The sequence below is a fragment of the Myotis brandtii genome, unplaced genomic scaffold (genome assembly GCF_000412655.1).
Source record: "Myotis brandtii unplaced genomic scaffold, ASM41265v1 scaffold78, whole genome shotgun sequence".
NCBI classification, from domain to species: Eukaryota; Metazoa; Chordata; class Mammalia; order Chiroptera; family Vespertilionidae; genus Myotis; species Myotis brandtii.
In genome coordinates, this window is record NW_005371131.1 from 1,534,951 (window position 1) to 1,552,908 (window position 17,958).

Genomic DNA, 17,958 nt, shown 5'->3' on the forward strand with positions numbered 1-17,958 from the left:
CACTCTCTGCTTAATCCTGTGTGATCCCCAAACTTCCTTCCCACTCCATGGTACCCAACCTGGCACATAGTGGGTGCTCAGGGGATATTTCATCCCTCAGTACTGGCTTTCCATGGCCTCTGTCCTCTAGGGTTGGCCTATCTGCCCTCTGAGGTAACAGAGCCCTGTGTATAGTGGTCGCCATGGAGACTCCAATGAACAGCAGGGAAGGGCCACTCCCTAGCAACCACCCATTGGTCTTCAGCAGCTGCGCAGTGCAGATCTTCACTCCTGGGCTTCAGCACACACCAGAGCGGTTCACGTGTTTTCTGACGTTATAACAGAGAGTGGAAAGGTCAGACAGGCACCTGCCAGGTGGGCTGGGGGTCTGTCATGACCCAGATTTCATCTCCCTTCTCCCATTCAGAGTTGCTTGTGAGTGAAGACTGCCCAGCCTGCAACTGGACCTTCTCTCCCTCCCTTCTTCACCAACATCTCTTGGGACCTTCTCTTCAGGTCAGAACCTGCAGTGAGTCCACACAGCTGTGGACTGGGGGTGCCATTGGGGCAGATGGGACGCTGTTGTGGGCACTCGGCTGGGTGGCTGGGGATGGGGAGTGAGGACAAGAGCAGAAAACTCCCTTGAAGGACATAGAAGATGTGGGCTTGTTTTCAACACCACCTGGGTGAGGTCCTATTTCTTTCCTGAGCCCCAGTTTCTCCATCTGTGACAGAAGGTGAGTTAATACTTCCTCTGAACACCTCACCGAGTTCAATCTACTAGACTGCATAACAAATGGCCCAACACTTAGTGGCTTAAGACCACAATATTCTCCCAGTTTCTGTGGGCCAGGAGTACAGGTGCAGCTTCAATGGGTCCTTGGTCTCAGGGTCTCTCAGAGGCTGTGATTAAGCTGTTGGCTGGGGCTCCAGTCTCATCTCAAGGCTCAACTAAAGAAGGAACCCTTTCCAAAGCCCCTCATATGGTAGGAGGTTGAACTGAGAGCCTCAGTTCCTCATGCGCTGTTGGCCACCCTCCGTTTCCTGCCCTTCGGGCCTCTCCAGAAGGCAGCTCATCACACGGAAGCTGCTTTCGTCAGAGTGACGGAGCCAAGAAGAGCCAGAGAGTATGAACAAGACAGTCACAGTCTTTTATCATCTCATCTCGGAAGTGGCATCCCATCACTTCTGTCATATTCTATTTGGTAGGAGTACGTCAGTAAGTCCAGCCCACAGATGGAGCGGTCAGTGGAATTAATACCAAGGAATAGGGCATACTGGAGCCATGTCAACTGCCCCGTCTCACCCTCCATGATATACGTCCCTTCCTCATGCCATATACATTCATCCCCTCCCAAGATCTCCAAACATCTCATCTCATTGCAGCATCTCCTTAATGTCTAGAATCTGCTTCTATAAATCAGGCCCAGGTGTGGATGAGGCTCTTCAGGTGCTGTTTCTTTTCTTTTTCTAAAACAAGACATGGTCAGAGTGACGGAGCCAAGAAGAGCCAGAGAGTATGAACAAGACAGTCACAGTCTTTTATCATCTCATCTCGGAAGTGGCATCCCATCACTTCTGTCATATTCTATTTGGTAGGAGTACGTCAGTAAGTCCAGCCCACAGACGGAGTGGTTAGTGGCATTAATACCAAGGAATAGGGGACACTGGAGCCATGTCAACTGCCCCGTCTCACCCTCCATGATATACGTCCCTTCCTCATGCCATAAACGTTCATCCCCTCCCAAGATCTCCAAACATCTCATCTCAGTGCATCTCATCTCCTTAATGTCTAGAGTCTGTTTCTATAAATCAGGCCCAGGTGTGGATGAGGCTCTGCAGGTGCTGTTTCTTTTCTTTTTCTAAAACAAGACATGCTAATACAGTAGTCTTCAGGGTCTCAAACTCTCTACCTGCAGGTCACAGATGCATTTGATGGGGCATGTGTTTTACTTTTATTCAGAGAGAGGAAGGGAGAGGGAGAGAGAGATAGAAACATCAATGATGAGAGAGAATCATCAATCAGCTGCCTCCTGCACCCCTCCAACCTGGGATCAAGCCCACAACCCTGGCATGTGCCCTGACTGGAAATTGAACTATGACATCTTGGTTCATGGGTCCGTTGCTCAACCACTGAGCCACACCAGTCGGGCAGGTGCTGTTTCTTGAGTTCAGTCCTCCATCAGTAGGTCTGTGGAACTGTTATCTGCCCTGAACACACCTGGCATACAATGATGTGGTAGGCAGAGGATAAAAGCTGCAGATATTCCTCTTCAAATAGGAGAAAAATGGAAACACGGAGTCACTGGTCCATAGCAGTTCTGAAATCCAGTTAGGCAAATGTTGGACTCTCTTTATTAGGTTTCAAGGCATGGGAATAATTCTCCATGGCTCTCAGCTCTGCCCTATGGACCTTTGCTTCCACTCTCTAAGTTACCCTTAAAAAAAAAAAAAAGGTAGTGGATGTTTGCAGCTGAGTGGTTTTTTCAGACCATTTCCGTCAATAGAATTGGAAGTCCACTGGTTTCTCTTCATTTTGTCCTGTCTCTGTCCCTTTCACTCCATGCCAGCAGTGCTTTTACCGATATAGTTTTCCCCAAAACTATGACATTGTACTTCTCAACTGGCACTCCTGCTGAGAGAGAGCACCCTTAAGCTTCCTAGAGGCCCTATTATTTCATGGAGAGTCTGTGAGGCATATTTTTATCTCTGTGAAGGGCCCATTGTGTGACTGAGTAATACTCTGATTCTTTCATCTTTCGAAGGTTTTAACTAAAGGTGTTACAGTCACCCTCTTGGTTAAATTTTCCTGACAGCACTCTGAAGCCTTTTCTTTCTTTTTTTAAAAAAATTCTATTTTATTGTTGACAGTATTACAGATGTCTCCCATTCCCCCCCCCCCCCCTCCCCAAGGCTTTTCTTAATTTTAGCATCTTTGGGCATTTGGAGAGGATGAGAATTTTCAAACTATTAAGTCCTGCCTCATTTTCCTTTAACAGTTCTTTCTTCAATCCTTCTCTTTCCTCTCACCGTCCACTATGCGCAGGAAGAAGAAACCAGGAGGCCCCGCCCATGCTTTGTTTGGCAATCTCCTTTGTTAGATCACCTCGCTCATCAGTCACAGGCCCTGCCTCCCACAGAACTGCTGAGGGGTGCCCCTAAGTTTCTGTCACTACACAACAAGGTTCTAATGACATGCCCCTCACTCCCTTTTGTGCCTTCAGCGGCAGCATCCTCCACGTCCAGATTTCTACGACTAGCCCGTTTAACACGATTTAGGCCTTGTCTCTCATGTTCCTCAACATCCTTCCAGGCTCCACCTACTGCTTGGTTCCAAAGCCACTCCCACATATTTAGGTATTTGTTACAGCAGCACCCTATCCCTGGTACCAAAATATTAGTTAGCTATTGTTGCATAATAAATCACCACAAAGCTCAGCAGCATAAAACCATGTGTTTAAAAAAAACCAAACAGACAGATTATTACCTCACAGTTTCTCAGGGGCAGGATCCTGGGTGTGGCGTGGCTGAGTCCTCTGGCTCAGCGTCTCCCACAGGCTGTCATTAACGTGTCAGCTGGGCTGTGTTCTCATATCAAGGCTCAACTGGGGAAGGACCGTTCAGGTGGCAGGATTCGATGAGTTACTTATTGAATCCTGCTGGACGAAGGGTCTCCATTCCTTCCGGGCTGTTGGCCAGAGGTCCCTCTGTTCCTTACACCTGAGCCTCTCCACAGGGCAGCTCAAAACACGGCAGCTGCTTCCGTCAGAGCGGGCAAGCCAAGAAGAGCCGGAGTTAGAGTGCGAATGAGACAAAAGCCGCTGGTCTAATTTGGAAGCGACATTCCCTCACTTCCGTCATATTCTTTTGATCTGAAGCAAGTTGTTAGGTCCAGTCCACATTTAAGGGGGGCATTTTGCACAGTGTGTGAATACGGGGTGGGGGGAAGAGAAGGGGGGTGTTGGGATCATTGGCAGTTACCTCAGAACCTGCACAATCACCAAACAATTAAGTAAAAAAAATAATAAGGCGTTTTGCTTAGTGGTTTTTCAAGATGATAAAATTAATCCAGTTCTTAAACTGCTCTGAGCTTGCCAGCAGAACAACTTGCTGGGTGACCTAAGACAAGTCACTCTCCTCCTCTGGGCCGCAGTGTCTTTATCAATAAAATGAAGCAGCTAAATTAGCTTATCTCAAAGATCCCTTCCAGCTGGACTAAACATCTGTTATATAATAAATTGCTTTATTTAAAAATTCATGAAAACCTCTAAAAACAACAACTGTGATAAAATAAGAGAATATGAATTAGAAAAAGATCACCTCGGAAAACGGAACACAAATCTAAAAGGTGCAGAGGCTTTTGAAGATGCTGGAGCCGACCCCCCAACTCGGCCCAGAGGCCTGTCTTGGGAGGAAAGACACCAGAGTGGGGTCCTGCTCTCGGCTCCCCTCCACGTTGGCCAAGTTGGTTCCCTTCGCGTGAGCTTGAATGACCAGCTGGAAAAATGGACAAATAGTCACCAGCATGGGGAACCTGGGGCAGCACCCCACAGCCAGGGGAGTGTTGGGTGGTGCAGATGCGGGAGGAGGAGGAGGAGGAGCCTAGGTCTCAGGCTGCCGGAGAAAGGCCTTGGGGGCACTTGCTGGTAGGGGGGCACCAGGGCTTCTAGAAAGAGCAGAGCCCGCAGGGGTCCGGGGGGCAGGCCCAGTGCCAGGGGCGGTGGGTGGATGGGGCAGGGGACCCCCTGAGTGCCAGGGAGCACTGGAAGCAGCGGCATGGAGGAGCCTCTGGTTGGGGGCTGGGCACATGGTCAAGGATCTCCCTGTTCCGTTCTCACGAAGCCTCTGTGACATCTGAGACGACTGACAGGTTGTTTCTTTGTCTACAGGATTAAGTTTGGAATAAGAATCCATGGAGCTGAGCCATCGAGCAGGTAGGACGGGCCGAGCAGGGGGGGATGCACTGACTGGGGACACTCAGTGCAAACCCAGGGCTTTGAGAGGAACTCCCCAGGGGCAGCAGGGACCACCCCTTCCTCTCCCTCGGTCTTGCTCTGGCCTCCAGACCCTCGGGGGGCCCTGGCCTCCTTGGGCATTCCTTGAAGACAGAAGGAAAAAAGAAGGGAAGGGATATGCCTGCACCAGGCCTCAATCTCCCCGTGAGCAGCAGGAGGGGCCACGGTTGCCGGGTGGGTGCTGAGTGCTCTCTGCCTCCACTCCTTTCCAGAAGGGTCACCATCCTGGAAGCCTTGGTTTCCCCGGAGGTGCCCCCTGGCTGAGCTGCCTGCTCCTTGGGACAGACCCAGGACAAAGGGAGGGGAGGTGCCTGGCCTCCTCTTAGACTTGAGTGCAGTATTACTCGGGGTCTGAGGCCCCCGCAGGCACCTACTCGTCCCCTCACTCATGAGGGACTCCACCTACTTCCGACGCACAGGGCTCTCTGGTGGGTGCTGGGGGGCGTCCAGGACTGACTCACCGTGGACCCCACCTTCATGACTGCCCCCCACCAGGAGGAGAAACAAGAGGGTTTGGAGCTCACAGGGATGGAGAAAGGGAAACCCAGGATGAGAAACCAGGGGGAGGTTGGCGGAGCATGTGGGGACAGAGTTGTGAAGTTGAGAGGAGGGAGCTGGTCCCGCAGGTTGGCAGCTTGGGGTGGCTGAGGCTGCAGTGAGAGGAATGGCAGAATTCTGATTTAAGGAGGAGGGGAGAGGGAGGATTCTAGGTGGCAGAACCAGGCTGGGCAAATGCTGGGAGGTGAGACATCCCAGGTTGTTGTGGAGATGGGAGAAGAGGACGAAGAGGAGACATCACAGGCTGGGAGCAGGAGACCCCTGGGACTGGGAGTCAGAGCAGGAATGGGGAGGAGAGGAGGGAGGTGAGAGGTGCAGTGTGTGTGTGTATGTGTGTGTGTGTGTGTGTGTGTGTGTGTGTGTGTGTGTGTGAGCGGGGGTGACACTAGGTTGGGCTGAGAGCATCCGATTAGCCCAGAGAACAGAGGAGGGAAGTGCGGGTTGGGGAGCAGCTCAGAGTGAGGATCAAAGACCGGGGCCCAGACCCAGCTCTGGTCCATGCCAGCCGCCAGCCGTGGGACTTGGCCAAGCCAAGTAATGCCCTGTGCCACCTGCCAGGTCTGCGGCCCCCATAGTCAAAATCCACGTGGGACGACCCTGTCCCGTGGGAGGCTGGCAGCTGAACGACCTTCTCTCTCTGTCTCTTTCCACATTTCTCACCCATGCTCCTGGCTCCCTGACCTCTCTGTTCCCTCCCCTTTTTCTGCTCTGGGGCTCTGGGGCTCTGGGGCTGTCTGTGCCCTCCCCCCGGCCACCCTGCTGTCTCCCATCCTGCCTCCCACTCTGCGTTTGTCTGCTCTTCTCTCTCTCCCACCCTCCCTCCTTCTTCCCTCTTTTCAGGTACAACCACTTTGACCAGGGCCCATCTGAATAGCAAGGAAGGCCAGCAGGACACGGACCCCAGGAGAACTGCCCACAGCCCCGTGGAGACCTCCAAGTTCAAGTGCCAGACCCCAGTCTCCCCGCAGGCCTCCCTGAACCAAGAAGGGAGCCCCCGAGGCAGCCCCCAGGGGCAGGCCTACCCGGAAGGGAAACAGTCTCCAAGCTCAGCAGTCAGCAAGGACTCCCCTGGGATGGACTCAGGGCCTGGGTCCATGAAGAAGGGGGACAACAGAGTCTCCCCAAGGGAGAGCAGGGTCACTTTCCAAGAGGGGGCTCAGCCATGCGAGGGGCTGAAGGAAGGCCCCAACTCCGGGGCCGAGGGCCAGAAGAGCAGCGTCATCCCTGACAACATTCGCCACAAGTTTGGGAGCGACGTGGTGGACCAGCTGGTCTCTGAGGAGCAGGTGCCAGCACAGGGCTCAGGAGGCCCAGGGTGGCAGGAGGGTGGTTCAGGGAGACTTATAACGAGACCCCACAGGAGCCTACTCTTGAGAACAAAGTTCCTGTAATGATGTCACCAGGAAGCAGTGTTTACTGAGCACTTACTATGTGCCAGGCCCTGTGCACTGTGTAAGCGCTTCACACCTAACAACTCAGAAAGCTCCCATTATCCTCATCTTAAGGGGAAGGGGCCCCAGGCTCAGGCAGGGCTAGGAAAGATCATCAAACGTACCCAGCTCTGTGGGATGAGCACCCGAAATGGGCCAGCAGATTCTGGAGCCCAAGTCCTCAATGACGCTGCAGTAATAAGTCTTAGGTTTGAATGAGAGACTTTTAACTCACACGGATCCAAAGGGGACAGCATTGGGTAGACAGCTCTGATCAGGAATCAGGAGACTTGGGTTTGAGTCCCGGCTCTGCCATGCGTGCTGGGTGGCTTTGAATAAGTTCCTTCCCCTCTCTGGGCTTTAGTCGCTACACCTGTAAAGTGAAGCAGTTGGACTGGATCCCGCTGGCAAATACCTGGCGTGCATCCCACAGCGCTCCTGGTCTGGTGCATGGCAGACATCATTAATCAATGCTGGCACCTCCTCTCTCCCTCCCTCCTCCCCCCTACACACACACACACCATTTGGGGGAGTTATTACTGACCCATTGAAAGTTGAGATAAAATTCATCTGCCATTTTCTGGCCAGACACTAAGGGCTTTTCCTGCTTTGGCATTCTGAGACATTTTCAAAGCCACCTTCTCAACACTCCTAGCAACTACATTGTGGGGTAGGCTGGGCAGGAGCTGTTGCTGCTTTTTTAAAATTTAATAAATTTTTATTGATTTCAAAGAGAGGAAGGGAGAGGGAGAGAGAAACATCAATGATGAGAGAGAATCCTTGATCGGCTGCCTCCTGCACGCCCCCTACTGGGGATCAAGCTCACAACCTGGGCAAGTGCCCTGACCGGGATTCGAACCATGACCTCCTAGTTCATGGGTTGACACTCAAGCATTAAGCCACACCGGCCTGGCGATGGCTTCCTTTTTAACAGATGGTAAAACCAAGGCTCAAAAAGTGCTATAATCTGCCCAGGGCCATACTGAGCTAATGGAAGATCCAGACTCACCAGGCTGTGGGCCCGGTCCCCTTCCATTTGTCATCTTACGGAGCAGCGAGCCTACCCCTGTGGCTGAATTGGGACTCAAATCCAGGCTTCCTGGCTCCTAGGCCTGGGCTCAACCTTTCTGGGCCTCAGTTTCCACTTTGGTACAAGGCAGGGTTGGCTTCAGAGGAGCCTCCTAGAGCTGCCTAGAGTGATGCCTCGATCCCAGGAGGCCAGCCAGGCTCTGTCCCCAGCAGTGTGGGCGGCGAGTCCCCATCCTGAGCCCCACTTCCTCATTTCTAAAACGGCAGGAGAAATGTCACCTTATAGAGACCTCTCCCCACGAGGCACACAGTCGGTGCTCAGCGCAGGAAGAGGTTTATGGTCACCGTCATCTCTGATGTCCCCCCTGGGTGGGAGGTGGTGTGGATGAGAGGGAGGAGGGGCCTTCAGCATCAGCTCCCCAGCCCTGGGGGTTGGTTGAGGGCTGCAGGCTAAGGGGGGGACAGGCGTGGTGAGGGCAGGGTCAGAGGAGTTAAAGGGAAAATAGAAAGAGAAGCTGGACCTGCTTCTCTATCCCGTGTCTCCTCTCCGTCCCTCCCTGCTCAGGCTCGAAATGCCATTGGTGAGGCCGTCGAGGGCCAGAAGAGGGCAAGCTCATGGCCCAGCAGGCGCCAGAGTCCCGCGGAAATCGCCTCCATCTTCTCAGACTACTACGATCTGGGCTATAACATGCGGTCAAACTTGTTTCAAGGTCAGGTCAAAGGGCAAGGGTGGGGGCCGTGAACACCCACGGTCCCCAAGGGGCAGGGAAGGCCTCTGGGATGTCTACCCCTTCCCGGGCCTCCATGGATCCAACCCTAAGATACATCCCAGGGGTATCATTCCCGGACACCACGGCCTGCTCTTTGCCAGCCGTCCAGGGCCCTGGCAAGCCTGCCCTCTCCATGCAAGTCATCCATCCCAGTTGGCTGTCAGCTCCCCCCCCCCCAAGCACCTCTAGTGTCCTAACTGCCAAGACCCAGGCACCCCTGGTCTGGGCATCTTTGGTCACAGTGACACCAGGCTTCTGGTTCAAAGCTCAGCTCAGCAACGTGCTGGGTGTGGCCTCACGTAGGATCGTTAACCTCTCTGAGCCTCCGCCATCACCTTCTTGGTCCGATGGGGACAACAGGGTAACGTGGCCTCACTGGGTGGGCAGGACTCCGAAGGCGCTGGGCCAGTGACAGGCAGTGAGTGCTCAGTAGCCGGCAGGCTGGTGTTTTTCCTTCCCGGACCTGGTGGTGGCGCTGCCCGGGGAAATGGGTCAGCCCTGGGCCGTTCGGTACAGGGGTGCTGCTGGCTCTCTTTCGCAGACAGGCCTGAAACAGTTTGCCAGGACCTCTCAGTGGTAGGAAGTGCATCTGAAGCTCAAATCCAGGTGTTTCTGCTGCCTCTGAGCCCCAGAGTCTTCCCTGAGCCCTGGGTCCCCTCCCTACCTATGACCCTGTGCCCAAGCATTTACTGAACTGCTCCGATGGGGTCCATGGCCAGCACTCAGGCTTCTGGCTGCCCCCACGGTCCAGTTCTGCCTCAGTCCAAAAAGTCAAGTTTTTCCGGCCCTCTCCCCCCCTCCTGCCTCGCTCCAGGGCCTCTCCCTGTCCCAGGAGCCAGCACAGCTCCTCACCTGGCTCAGATCCCCGTTACCCGAGGAACCAGACAGCCATGGCAACTTTCCGGGTTTTCCTTGGAGCTTAGAGAAGGGGTGGTGCTGGGGGAGGGGAGAGAGAAGACAGCTCAGATTGTCCTGTGTTCTGGGCCTCAGCAGTCAGCCTTCCACGGGTCCCTTTAACAAGCATCACCCACCCAGTACTTCTTTTTTTTTTTAAAAAAAAATATATTTTATTGATTTTTACAGAGAGGAAGGGAAAGGGATAGAGAGTTAGAAACATCGATGAGAGAGAAACATCGATCAGCTGCCTCCTGCACACCCCCTATTGGGGATGTACCCGCAACCGAGGTACATGCCCTTGGCCGGAATCGAACCTGGGACCCTTCAGTCCGCAGGCCGATGCTCTATCCACTGAGCCAAACTGGTCAGGGCCACCCAGTACTTCTTACATGCAACCTCATACAGGAACATCTACAGAACTGTCAGAGAATAGTGTAAAGAAAGTCTGTGTACCCATCATCCCGTCTGAGCAAAACACCAGTGTGTGTCGTAGTAGCAGCTCCTAAGATTCGATTGTGAAATCTTCCTGGACTGACTGATGGGTAGCACAGTGCCGTCTTACCACTGGCCATGGTAGGCCTTATACTCCAGAAATTGGCAAGTGCCGCGAATTCGGGTGTCACCCTTAGCACACAGCTGTCAGGGTGCTGCCCCGGGCACCCTCTCCATCTCCACCCTCCAGGTTGGCCTCTGCCCTTGCTGTTCCAGGTGGGTGAGGCCCCTGTGGCTGGAAGGAGTAAGAGGAGGAAATGGGGCGGGGGCGGGGTGGGGAAGGCCATGGAAGGTCTTCTGTCTCAGTGAGAGGGAAGCCAGGAGGGTCTGTAAGCTGGAGCAGGGCCCTGTCTGTCTGAGGTGAAAGGGTTGTTCTGACTGCTGTGCTGAGATGTGGGGAGCTGGAGGGAAACAGAGAGCAGTGAGGAGGTAACTGCAAAAGTCCCGCTGGGACAGAGGGTGGCGGCTGGTCAGGCAGCAGGCTGGTGCGCGGCTCTACCCTGGAGGGCACCCCTGTGCGATGGTGGCCCAGGGAGCTCCCGGGGAAGGTCTGGTGTGGTGGGACTCTGGCATTTGTGTGAGGTGGAGCGGGCAGCATAGGCTGATGAATGGATTTGGGGTGAAGGGCAGGTTGACGGAAACCCTATGGCCTGCTGAGTCACGACGGTAGGATTTTCTATAATCTCCTAACAATATTTAGTTTTGCGGTTCACATTTAAGCCTTTAACCACCTGGAGTTGATTTCTGTGTTTAGTGTGAAGCAGGGAGTCATGTTTAATGCCTCCTTTATGTGGATTACCTGTTGCCTCAGGCCCTCTGATTGAACAGTCCCGCCTGTCCCCCCAGTGACCTGCAGTGCGATGGCCGGCACCCATCGGGTTTCCTAAGAGCCCGGATCATCTTCCAGGCTCTCTCTTCTGCCCCTTGGTCTAATGTTACACTTTTTATTTCCAAGGTATTATTAGTAGCCTGATATCGGGTTGGGTAATCTCCCTTCCCCCCATCCCTGTACCACCACCACCAGCAGTGTCTCGGCTCTCCTAGGTCATTTACTCTTTCATACACATTCTAGAATCAGACTGCCAGTTTCCACGAAAAGCTCTGTTGAGCTTTTGTTGCAAGTACCTTGAATCTACAGCTCAGTTTAGGGGCCGATGTCAGTGCTATGAGAATGAGTTTTCCAACTCGTGAATACGGTATTCAGATCCATCCATTCAAACCTTTCTTCAATATCTGTCAATAACATTTTCTAATTTTTTAATCTATAAAGATTATGCAGCTTTTGTTAGATTTATTTAGACGAGCATTTTTTTTTGCTGTTTATTACAAATGGTATCTTTTTTAAGTCACCTTCTCTAACTTTCCTGCTTAGATGCACAGAGGTACTTTTAATTTCTGTGCACTAATCTTATATCCAGAAGCCTTACTCAGCTCACCTAGTAATTCTAGTAATTCGCTTATAGATTCTTTGGGGCTTCTTTTTAGTAATAACAACGGCTACGTTTATGCATAGCATGTGGCATGTGCCAGGCACTGCTTTATGTTAAATGTATTTTCAGTTGTACAAGAACTCTATAGAGTGGGTGCTATATTCCCTCCGCCCCGTTTTTAAGATAGAAAAAAAATGAGGTGTGGAAAGCTAGACAACTTGCTGAAGGCCACGTCGCTAGGCATGGTCACCGCTGGGATCTGAACGGGCAGCCTGGGACCGAGTTTACATCATTCACCACCAGGCTCGTCCTGCCTGTCTGCCATCTGTGCTGGTTTATTTCAAAACAAATCCCAGGCCTCTTATTATTCATTGAATTTTAAATGATTGTATGTGTCATTTCTGAATTTCCATTTGCTGCTTTTGCTAACCTGTTCTTTCCGGCTACTTTCTTATTCTTTGCTTAGACTTTTATTCCCTCTCATGACTCCAAACATTAAGTAGACTGATTTTGTATTCTGTGGCTGGTTACTCAAATATCCTTGCTATCTTTGGGGATTTGATCCCCCGTTTGATGTTCCTGCTGACTCCTTTTCGTGGTACCTTATTTCCTCGTGTGCGTTTTAACTTTCCACATAGAGATACATTTTGTGAAAATACAGGGGTTCATTGCCACATGCCATAGGCTTCGATCAATTTCCAATAATGTAATCTTCCCCATGCAAGATCATTTTCCTCCTTTAAATAGAGGAAGAGACCAAAGGTCTGAGAGCTTAAAAAGGTGTCTGAGGCCACACTGTCCATAAATGATGGAGCTGGGGTTTGAACCCAGGCCTGCCATCCTCTGCCTTACCCTCCCCACTCCCCTCTCCTCCCACAATCCACCCTCTAGGCCAGTGGTCGGCAAACTCATTAGTCAACAGAGCCAAACATCAACAGTACAATGATTGAAATTTCTTTTGAGAGCCGAATTTTTTAAACTTAAACTATATAGGTAGGCACATTGTTATTAACTTAATTAGGGTACTCCTAAGGCTTAGGAAGAGCCACACCCAAGGGGCCAAAGAGCCGCATGTGGCTCGAGAGCCACAGTTTGCCGACCACGGCTCTAGGGGGAAACTCACACCCCAGGTATGAACCCTAGAGCACCCGACCCGCGTTGACTTGTGGCTTCTGGGATTTCTTTCTGGGGTTTCCACAGGGGCCTCCGAGGAGATGAAGAGCCTCATGAAGGCCTCCTACACCCCCGATGTGATTGAGAAATCCGTGAGGGACATCGAGCACTGGCATGGCAGGAAGACGGACGATCTGGGTATGTGTGAGCTGGGGGGATGGGCTGGCTGCAGGGTGCAGAGAGAAACCCGATCAGCAGAGGGAGCTCTGGGCGCAGTGGGGGGCCTGGCAGAGTGTGGGCCATTAGGGGACCTGGGCCCTCGGCCCTCCCCCACTCCCCCCCCACCGGGTGACCCGTGCTGGTTCCTGCCCTGTTCTGCAGGTCGGTGGCACCGGAAAAACGCCATGAACATGAACTTGCAGAAAGCACTGGAGGAGAAATACGGAGAAAAGAGCAAGGCCTCCAAGTACTAGACGCGACCCAAAGCGGCGCCCTCGACTCAAGAGAAAGTGCTAACGATAAAGCTAACAATAAAGACAAAGGCACAAGTCTAAACCCTTCTTCCCCTGTTCGGTGACTCTCTTCATGTTGGGGCTGGGGCTGATGTGCGATGCTGGAGAGACCAACCGAGGGAGGACAGAAGCCCTGAGGGCCCCAGTTCTCCCCCAGACTGCTGCCTACACACACACACACACACACACACACGCATCACAATTCCAGGAAAGGATGTGAGAGTGGAGTGGGACTCTGTCTCCAGGCCAGTGTGCCCGGTTCTCCCTCATGGCCTGTGTGGAGGATCTTACCTTCTATGCCCTCCCTGTTATTTTCAGACACCCATTCCTTCCCCGGGTGCCCAAGGACTTCAGAGGAATTGGCCACATCCCCCTTCAATCCAGGGGCAGTTTTGATTGGTCTCATGGTAATTCTGACCCCTCCCCCTACACCTACAAAATGATGGGTTTAGAAATGGGCATGTGGCTCAGTTTGGCCAATGAGATGCACCTGACCTCCGTGCATCTTGACTGGAATCGAACCCAGGAAGGAAGGTGTGTGTGTGTGTGTGTGTGTGTGTGTGTGTGTGTGGCCTTCTGGGAGATTCTTTTCTCTCCTAGGAGAGCTGGGCAGCGTCACTCTCTCGTGTGGTGCTGAGTGAGGAAACACTCCGCCAGACTGCTCCTGGCAGACACAATCCAGGTCCCGTGCAATCTTGGTCCTCCAGGGACCTCACTGAGCTGCTCCATCCCCCTGGCCAGCGGCCACCCACCTCTGGACTTCTGATAATGTGAGCCTGGGCATCTGTTTAGAGAGCGAACCTTATTACCCTTCACTGCTAAAGGGTTCCTGGTAGCAACAGGGCAGGGACCTGGGAATGGGGAATCGGTCTGCAGAAGGCTGATGTGGAAGAAGCTGGCTCTGAGGCTCATGCATCCATCTGACGAACATGAACCTACCCTCTCTGCCCAGCCCTGACCAGTGAACTGGGTCCCCAGGGAAGAGGACCCCAGAGAAGGGGCTTCGGGCTAGACAGCCATGTCTACCTGCAGCGTATTACCTGCTGGGTCTCCAGGCCAGCAGCACCCCTTCCCCCCAGATCACTGACTTGCTCTCACGGAGCATGCTCTGCTCATGGGTTATTTGCTGTGTGTTTCAAACCACCCCAAAGCCTAGTGGCTTAAAAGAACAGCATTTATTGCTCATGATGGTGCAATGTGGGCGGAGCTCAGGAGGTGTGCTTGCTTTGGGCTGCATGTGCCGCCTGCTGTGAAGATGGCAGCTGCTCTCCCACCAGGCATCTCAGCTGGGATGAGCTCCGCAGCTGGGGCTGGCTGGCATCCCTGTCCCTGTGGCTGGCTTGGGCTTCTTCCTGGCACGGTGACTGGGTTCCCTGAAGGAGTCTTCGCAGGGGACAAGAGTCAATGTGCAAGAGCTCATCACGCCTTGCACTGGCTTGTTAATGCGCCTGTGATCTAAAGGTCATGTGGTTAAGCCCAGGCTTGTAGTGGGAGGAGACAGCCCTAGAGTATTCCTCGTGCAGGACTGGGTCCCTGGGGACCACCGCAGTAACAGTCTGCCACAGGGGTGATCAAACCAGATCACCGCCAGGAGAGGGGGCTGCCCTTCTTCCCGCAGACAGAATGACTCCTCTAAGGTCGACTGGAGCAGGATGACTCCTCTAAGGTCGACTGGAGCAGGAGGTGAATTTGGCTTCACTTAATATGTATTGAAGACCTATTTATGTGCAAGGTGCCGCGTTCAGCTCAACTTCCTCACCGAGTACCTAATTTCTGCAAGACACTCTTCTTGTGCTGGAAAAAACAGAGTTTACTGAGTAGCTACTCATCACATATGGCAACTGAAAAAGATGAGCCATGTGAGCCCCACGTCCTGCGTGGTTCAGGGTTCGGGATCTGGAGAAGGGCCGCGCGCAAATGACAGAGATGAGACAAGAAATAATAATTTGGAAATATTGGGGGCCAGGCGGGAAGCCCAGTGCAAGGGAAAGGACTTCCAATGGTGCTCAGGCCTTGCCCACCTTTTATTCAATTTTGGATACACATCTAGCCCTTAGTCAGGCAGGTAATTGCGGTAACAGACAGACTATCTTAAAGGTCAGTAAATATTAGAAGGATTTACTCTGAGACTATTTGGTCAGGAAATAGCTGCTTGAGCCCTTGTCTGAACTAAACAATCGGTGCATAGCTCTGGCCCTTGCCATGGGTTCAAGGTTCACCAGCATTCTGGGCTCCTTGTTTGTACTTCTCTGCTAGTGAAGACAATGGGCGGCTTCCCACAGAGCCACCAGAGTATTGTAGCCAAAGCAAACCCCGTACTGTTTGGATGTAGAAATCATAATATGCCAAGTGCTGTACACACACAATCTTTTCTCATCCTTACGCCAGTCCTCAAAGCTATTACCACCCTCTCTATGAAGATGAGAAAACGGAGGCTTGGAGAGGCCATGTAAACTGCCCAAGATTCTACCAATAGGAAACTGGGATTGAAAATCCAGGAATTTCTGAGCAAAGCCATTTTCTACACCACCAGGCAATCATACAGTCAGGGCAACAAATAGCCCTAGCCGGTTTGGCTCAGTGGATAGAGTGTCAGCCTGTGGACTCACGGGTCCTGGGTTCGATTCCAGTCAAGGGCACATGCCCAGGTTGTGGGCTCAATCCCCAGTAGGGGGCATGCACAGGAGGCTGCCGATCAAAGATTTTCTCTCATCATGGGTGTTTCTCTCTTTCTCTCCCTCTCCCTTTCTCTCTGAAATCAATAAAAATATATTTAAAAATATATATACAGAGCACCACAGACACTTGGCCCTGTGAGGCACTGTGGGGGACAGCGATGCGAATCTACTGCAGTCCTTGTCCTCAAGGACCGGACAGTCTGCAGAAGACGGATGTGGAAGAAGCTGGCTCTGAGGCCCATCCATCCACCTGACGAACATGCACCTACCCTCTCTGCCCAGCCCTGACCAATGAACTGGGAGCCCTGAGGTGAATAAGACACAGTACCGGTCCTCTGTGCGCCCAGAGTCTGGTGGGGTGGTACATCAGTAAACACAGGCTCGGAAGTTTTACATACGAGCGAGAAATGCATACGGGGCCAGTGGAAGCACAGAGGACCTGGGATGGGACAGGGGCTAGTAGCCATGGAGGGCCTCACAGAGGAGGTGACTGTTGAGATGAGTCTTGGGACATGAAGAGGCACATTCAGACGGACTGGGAGAGGCACGGCATTCCAGACAGAGGGCGCAGTGTGAACGAGCCCAGCATGCGCACGTGGGGAGCTGTGGGGGCGGGAGCGTGTTAGGGCTCCAAGGTGGGGCACAGAGGTCAGGTGGGAAACGTAGAAAGAGAATCCGGGCTTGGACGGGGCTGCGTGTGCCCGTGAGGGTCTCAGATGTGAGACCCGGCCTCTCCCCCAGGAGCTGACAGTCTGGCCGGAACACAAAGGGTTAATGACGCGGAAGAAGCCACAGGGAAGAGTTGAAAAGTTGCTCAAGAGCCCCAATAATCGGAGAGCGCAAATTAAAACAATCCATCTGTTGGGTTGGCGCGCATTAAAACGCAAGTGTAGGTGAGAAGGAGGGAAATGGGAACTCGCGTACCCTCGGTGAGTTACGAGCGCAGAACAGCAAGGAAGGATTTAGCAAGATTGCAATGATATCTCAGAACTTAATATTCCATGTCCGTGTGGCCTAGAGACAGGCAAACGCCATACGCGCCAGGAGCCCTCGCCAAGGAGCCACTGCAGCTCTGTTCGTCATCGCAGAGCAACGCGCATGCCTGTGAGCAGGGCAATGGACACGTGGGGAGGAATGGACCACATATACACACGCCAGCACGGGAAGATCTCGAAGTATATCAGAGTGGGTGAAACGGCAGTCTGCAGAATGAGGTCCCCAGTATGAGACGTACCATTTGCACAACCTTCGAAAGGCACACACCCAGCCCTCCATCACTCGTGGATGCAGTTACGTGAGTATGGAAGATGGGCTGGAAGGACGCTGCAGACCTTCAACTTCACATTATAGCGAGCTGAGCCCTTTTCAGACATCACTCCGCTTCCTGTAACTGCAGGAGAGCCGCCGCAGCGCCCTTCACGGGAGCGCCAGGGCTGGGAAGGGGGCCAAGGAACTGGACGCCGGGAGCGGGGCAATGCCAGTGCCGACACACGTGAACAAATGCTACCAGTGACACCCCTGTGCCTCAGTGAGAGATTTCATCTCGGAACAGTAAGCGGAACCCTTTTAAATTAAGCCTTGAATACTTTGGAGCTGTAATCTTGGCAAAATAAAACATGCACAGATTTTTAAAACTTCAATAAGTTCTTTTCTCTCTGACGCTGTTTCCAACGGCGTTCCTTGTTCATGCTCCTGAGGGCCCTAGATGGTGGGATTCGTAGCGATTCTTACGTTTCAAGGAGCTACAGGGACCAGATCTTAAGCATGAATTCACAGAGAGGAGACGTCACTCGCCCTTCAGTTCATGCAGGGCCTCCTTTGCTCATAATGACTCAGAAATGGCTTCCTAATTTCTATACCATCCAAGCACCACTTGAGGGAGAATCCCCCAGTTGACATGCACCACGTGGTTGTCTCCCTAGATGATGGGATTCGTCGTGATTCTCAAGTTTCAAGGAGCTACAGGGACCACATCTTAAGGAGCATGAATTCACAGAGAGGAGATGTCACTCGCCCTTCAGTCCATGCAGGGCCTCCTTTGCTCATAGTGACTCA

General features: G+C 52.6%; 1 protein-coding gene across 1 annotated transcript; it reads left to right on the forward strand.

The window, feature by feature from the left end:
• Window positions 1–274: 274 nt before the first annotated feature.
• On the forward strand, window positions 275–13,255 carry TEX33 (testis expressed 33). The gene is made up of 7 exons (XM_005883235.2): window positions 275–334; window positions 407–495; window positions 4,869–4,913; window positions 6,393–6,838; window positions 8,577–8,721; window positions 12,801–12,911; window positions 13,095–13,255. Exons 3-7 carry the CDS (start codon window positions 4,892–4,894, stop codon window positions 13,184–13,186), a joined length of 816 nt encoding a protein of 271 aa, XP_005883297.1. The 5' UTR covers window positions 275–334; window positions 407–495; window positions 4,869–4,891; the 3' UTR covers window positions 13,187–13,255.
• The last annotated feature ends 4,703 nt before the right edge of the window (window positions 13,256–17,958 follow it).

Bases quoted from the DNA above. Each gene is read 5' to 3' on its own strand.
- TEX33 (XM_005883235.2), top strand. From the start codon at position 4,892: ATGGAGCTGAGCCATCGAGCAG. The intron at 6,839-8,576 runs GTGCCAGCACAG...CTCCCTGCTCAG, and splicing joins AGCTGGTCTCTGAGGAGCAG to GCTCGAAATGCCATTGGTGA. The intron at 12,912-13,094 runs GTATGTGTGAGC...CCTGTTCTGCAG, and splicing joins CAGGAAGACGGACGATCTGG to GTCGGTGGCACCGGAAAAAC.